Genomic DNA, 6,475 nt, shown 5'->3' on the forward strand with positions numbered 1-6,475 from the left:
TTGTAAATATATTAGAATAAAGTCATTTTAGTCTTCACTGATTTTTTATGTTATTTATCTTGCGTTTCTCCTTCTCAATTTTGTCCCTGACTTTGGCCCATATCCTCCTCCGTGCCATGCAAATAACGGCGATATTACTCTCCTCAGTCGTTGTATCATAGTAATTCCTCCGACATCCCCCCAAAAATTATCTCATAAGTAGAAAACCCCGTGACCGAGTGTATGGAATGATTGTATGCTGCAATCCCTCGTTCCATCGCTTCGTCTGGCAACAGCCCCTTTTCTAACTGATATAGCCACAGGTGACCACTGAGATAATCAAGTGTTCTGTAACATTCATCAAATTTGCTTATTGTATTTCATCTCTGTACAGTTGTAAATTTCAATAAATAGAAAAGACATTTTCAAATTACCCTACTCCTGCTAGTTAGCCATTAATACCGTCTCAGCTATATTTCATGACAATTCTTCACGATTTTTATTTAATCTAGCGATGTATTTTTCTTTTACTTCTTAGTTTTTACGATTACTTTGTTAATGCAACATGTATACTCTTTGTTTGTGTCTCAGAACATAGTCATTTATAATTTGGTTATTAAAATCTATTTCCCAGTCAGTTCGAATATCCATAGGAGGAAGGTTGTTGTTTACCTGGGCTCTCCAGGGTTACCGATTTCAAACAGAATGTTAGCTAATGTTAATATATGTTGGATAAACTTCAAAATTTAATAAAAATATATATTTGGACGATATTTTGTGGCAATGAATGTTTGGGATGTAAAATAGTTAATACAACAAAATTTTGTTGAAGAAGCAGGAAATAATGGATTTCAGAATAAAATAAAAGTGACATTCATGAGCTGAACTGGATTTTGTTAAGAATTCCATAGCAGCAGAAGTAAAAAATAAAATACATTAAAAGTATAATTAACGTATGCTTACTAAATACTAAATATACAACAGCTCTGATGAATGATTAATAAATGATGTTGCTTAGTGATTAATACTTATTTTTTAATAATACCTTTTGTTTATTACGAGATAAAATCACTACAATAAACTATTAAAAGAGCGCCAATAAAATAAGAGAATTCACAAAACAATTAGCAAAGGAAAATGTTTTCAGATATTCAGATATTGAAAAAAAATATATTAACAATAAAATTAGCACAAGATGGACAAATAAACACAACTGCAACGATGCAATCCTATATCATCTCTTAAGCCACACACAAAACTAAAATGAAATCAGTAAAACAATTAGTCTAGCAGATAAAAATATATAAAGAAATAAAAAAATAAAATTTACGAAATATTAAAAAATATTTTTTCCGAATTGATTGATAAATAAATATTAATTTATAATAGTTAACAAAAATAATGTAACCGATGCAAAACTTTGTCGCTATAGAGGAAGGAGTTATCATGTGTAATAGCTTAGCAATACATTCAATAAAAAAATACATAAAAAGTTCTAAAAAAAAATCGTATTATAGTATATCACATGGATCTGATGTGATATCCCAGTTTCGTTAGAAATGATCCTTGAAATTTATATACTTTAGTTCTAAAAACAATAACCCATTTTGTCGACAAAGACTTTCAATATCGTAAAAAGAAAAATGTTCCTTACGTTTTGAAAAGTCCCACAGTACTATTTTTCAAAATAAATTTCAAGGTATTGTATTTGACCATTGATGTTCGGAATGTTGCAACAGGATAAGGTCGATTATTTCCTCCTACATTATTATGTGAAAAAAAATGTAGAAATGAAGATCGTGACTTCGCAGTCCTTGATGATATATCATCTGCAATAACCAGCCAGATAATGATCAATCTGCTATATGATAATCGCAATAATGATTATAAATAACGACTCTCGCCTCTCCGTCCTTGATATATTACAAGTTGTAAGACCTGTGGGCTCATTGTACTCCAGTGTTCTCCTGGGAATTCATCTTGTTCTTGTCTTAGCCATGTTCCTCTCTCTGATCTATTTATCTTTCTTCACAGTAAATCACTTCGCTCTGTCTGTAAGTACATATCAAATGTCTTTATTTATACACCAGTACATTCTATCCCCATTAGAACGTGGAGTACGTTACGTTTATTTTTGAGCATTCGTTTATTTAGAATCAAAATGAAACTCGAAAACCTTGTACTAGTGCAAAAAAATTTATTAATGTTTTGAAATTAGATCATAAAAGGCATTAGATGAATAATTAAAAATAGTTACATAAATTACATTTTATGTACACTTTTACTGTTAAGTAGTTTTAAAATATCATAGTTGCAGAAAACAAATTCTAAAAAAAATTGAAATTAATAAATGGATAATAATAGAATAAATAGATAATAAAAGGAAATATAGCAGTTATTATTGCAGAACGTTCTGAAAGTTATTGTTTCGAATTTTAGGAAATATAGAAGTACATTCATAAATTTAAATTATAATTGGAGATATTTTCATAAGGACTTAGGTAATTGAAATTTACTGATCTTATATAAATATTTCATTTACTAAGAAAATAAATTAATAAAAAAAAACTAGGTGATTGTTTTTAGTCTGGCTTTCCAATGTTGCCATTAATAAATATATTATGACCACATTTATTCTGAGCCTTTATTTATTTAAAAAAAGAATGGTATACCTTTTTATAGTTTAAAATCCGGTTCCGAAATTGTTATTAGTTTTATTCATTAAACCTCAGAATAGAAGTTACTGAATTTTATTTATTATTTTAAAAATAAAATGATAACTGTTATAAAACTCTTTTGTTTTCAAAACTTTATGAAAGAATATTAAGTTAAAAGATAACTCGACAAGAATTGAACAGCTTTAAAAAAAAAAAATCCAAATTGCCATGTCGGGATGAATTATATTTTTTTGATGTGCATTAAAATGATATATTAATAAATATTCTGAATTGATTAAAGTTAGGTGATTAAAGTATATACTTTTTAAACAGCAAGAAGTAGGGTTTTTATTAGAAAAAAAAATGTCAGCATATAATAATAGGTATTTCTATTTTTTTTCAAAGATCTCTTTAGAAATAATTCAATTTTAATTCACAGGGCATTAACAATAAACGCTTTATTCAAAATTGTATTCATCTTTTTAATTTGTGGAGGCTTTATACAATTTAAGAGGTGAGTGGGGACCGCACCATAGTGACAATCACAAACCATCAATTGTGGTATTTAGCAGAGACGGTGGAAGATTAGCTATAGTTGAATCTAGCAGCTAATATTGTTAATGGTAATCAGACGAACATCGTTTTTTAATTCATGATCATATTAAGTTTAGAATGTTTGAACAAATTTAAAAAATAATAATTTCAATGATTTTCAATTTTCTTTTAACGAAAATGAAAATTAATTTGTACTTGAAACACTTTTAAAATAAAAATTAATGGTGTTTTTGAGTTCCTGTTAAATTTTTTTTTTTTTGTGACTTAACGATTCAAATAAGTAGTAGATGGAGGCACTGACAGTTCCTCTGGTCTTCTTCGACCAGTATCTAGTATTGGATTAAGCTATTTATTTATACGTTGCCATGGTAATTTTAGTATATACGGTTGTCGATCAATTTACCTCCTCACAATTAATTAATTTGAATTCAATTTTGATGTACATGTTTCTTTTTAAAGAATTGGCTATTTTCAATTAATTTGAAATATGAAAGAGTTTATGATTAGTACAGTCGCAATCTTAATAATTAACTTTATAAATATTATTTTGTTTGCTTATCACATCGATTTTATTCCATATTAGTTATAGATAGGGTTCTACAGTTTCTTTTTTTTGTTTTGTTTTTTTGTTTTATCTTTAAAAAATACTATGATAAATTTCTGATGAAGTTTAAAAACGTATTAACTAACTCCTTGCCTTGTTGTTTATTAGAGAGTGGTGCCAAATCACTCGACCAAAAAATACCCGTTTTACCTGACGAATACCCGACACTTTATCCGTTCTTGGAGAATCGTTGTAACAATCGTTACAGTCATGATTGTGCTGTAGCACTAGCGTTGGTCTAACCGTTAATGATTCAAATAATGCCAGTGAAGCAATTGCCACGTTAACTATCACACGTATACAGTGAACTATCGTGTCAAAAGTGTTAAACCATTACTATGGTGTAGCTACTTGATAGTTACAATCATTACAGCATTCACTCAATATCAATATCAATACTCAAAAATCAATAAACCTCTTCCTTTTTTTATTCGTCAATTTTATTATTATTTCATTATTTTAAAAATGTTGTCTAGGAACTTAAATTTATTAATTAGTTATAATATGAACATCCATATAGTCTAAACACTTTTTTACTAATATTACACTCCTACGTTTCAGCCATTCCGGCCATTTTCAAGGATTTATTAATTAAAAATTTTTAATAATAATTTATTCATTATAAATTAATTCTTAAAACATTATTAAAAAATACATTTCTTGCGTTATGAACACTTTCACAGCCAAAAATTGGTTATCTCGTTATTGTTGGCCATAATGGCTTAGGCAATTTTTATCATTAGTCAATTACCTATAAATCTTCTTAAATTAGGAAAAAATATGCACGATTAAATTAATTTTCGTCATAATGTGCTGAAATAGCTATTATTTCCAAAGTTACACTTATTACAACAATTAGTTTACAATTCCTGTTTCTCCAAATCACTATAGCAACATCCCAGGTTTGCCACATCTTCATTATATTTTCAATTTTATCAATTCAAACAAATTAGTGTTTAAAATGTATAAAGTTTAATTACATATTATTTATCTTAAAAAAAAAAAAACCCTCATGATCATAAATTAACTTGGCTTAATATTTCAACATAATGCTGGTTCAAATTTTTTGTATCTGATTTGAAATTAACAGTATAATTGATATTTCCTGATATATAATTAGCCCCAACATTTTTCTTTTTAAGGTATTATTTTCTTTCTGAATCAAAATTATGCTTTAAACAAATAAAATTTTATACATTTTAGTCTTAGAACATATTTATTCAATTTATAAGCCCAACGTTTCGGCCATTCGACCATCCTCAGGGACAATCTTAATAGTATTTTAGCATAACTAAATCATTTAAAAACCCTTCATGCAGGCTATTCTTCCCAGGTCAGTCCAACAAACTACAAATTAGTCAATTATTGTGTGTCAATTATTATATTGTCAATCGTTGTGCTAAATTTTTAACAAAGACTAATTAGGGTAATTTGTTGGACTGACCTGGGCAGAATAGCCTCCATGAAGTATTTTTAAATGATTTAGTTCTAAAATAGTATTAAGATTGTCCCTGAGGATGGCCGAATGGCCGAAATGTTGGACTTATAAATTGAATAAATATGTTCTAAGACTAAAATGGATAAAATTGTATTTATTTAAACGATATTAACCAGTCTCAAGAAAGTGTTAAGATTATAAATAAAAATTATGCTTAATTTTGGATACATGTTCAACCATGCTGTTTTATTTGGGTCTTGATCCTCATTTTTTATATCATTGTGAAAATATAATGAGGATATGGCAAACCTGGGATGTTGAGTTGTACTGTGATACTGTGAAAATAATAGGTAATTTAGCACATTATGATGAAAATTAATTTTAATTCTGCATATTGTTTCCTAAATGAAGAAATTTTATAGGTAATTGAGTAGTGATAAAAAATGACTATTAATGTAATAACCAATTTCTGGCTGTGATAGTATGATTAAGGCAAGAAATGTAATTTTTCATAACGTTTTTAGAATTTATTTATAATGAATGAAATGTATTTTGAAATTACTAATTTTTAATTGATAGATTCTTGAAAATGGTCGGAATGACTGAAACTTAGGAGTGTAGAGATAATAAAAACGTTATAAGACTATATGAATATTTTTATTATAACTTATAAAAAAACCTGTCCCAAACAAAAATTTTATGGAATTTTATTTATGGATGCAAGTGAAAACCACAAAAACAGTTTGGAAAATAATATAATTAGAAAAATGGATAATTTTATATATAAAAAAGGTCAGTCAATATATCATGATATGAAGGCGTGTGTCTAACATACCAAAATTGTATTTCATATTAGGATTGATTTATTGCATGAAAACATATTTTTATTTTTAAAAAATTAACACTCTCTACAAAAACCCAAATTGAAATATTAAGCTTCAATGATAAAGCTAAATATCCCCCTAAACCTAAATACCCGTAAAATCATTATTCTCACTAGGATATATTTAAGAGAGATTATTAATGAAATTATATTATGCACAATTTTATGTGAATGAAATGGTTTTCATTTACTAGAAAATACAAAATATCGATCAATTCAAACAATTAAGTAAACATAGAAAATAGATAAAAAAAATCCGTCCAAAATTTGATCTATTCCTTTTTTAATTTCTACAATTTTTGAAACTTGGATTTGATTTTGGCTGTTTCCCGAGTCACAACATCCAATAGTTACTCCAT

General features: G+C 27.4%; 1 protein-coding gene across 1 annotated transcript in view; it reads left to right on the plus strand.

Moving 5' to 3' along the window:
- The first annotated feature begins 1,925 nt into the window (after window positions 1-1,925).
- LOC106685367 (ankyrin-1-like) overlaps window positions 1,926-6,475 on the plus strand; it is a 9,006-nt gene continuing 4,456 nt past the window's right edge. Inside the window, exon 1 of the mRNA XM_014427993.2 lies at window positions 1,926-2,033. Within this exon, the coding sequence (XP_014283479.1) occupies window positions 1,977-2,033 (57 nt within the window). The 5' untranslated portion in view covers window positions 1,926-1,976. The remainder of the gene's footprint in view (window positions 2,034-6,475) is intronic.

Source organism: Halyomorpha halys, unplaced genomic scaffold (assembly GCF_000696795.3).
Source record: "Halyomorpha halys isolate HHAL.00 unplaced genomic scaffold, Hhal_1.1 Scaffold685.1, whole genome shotgun sequence".
NCBI classification, from domain to species: Eukaryota; Metazoa; Arthropoda; class Insecta; order Hemiptera; family Pentatomidae; genus Halyomorpha; species Halyomorpha halys.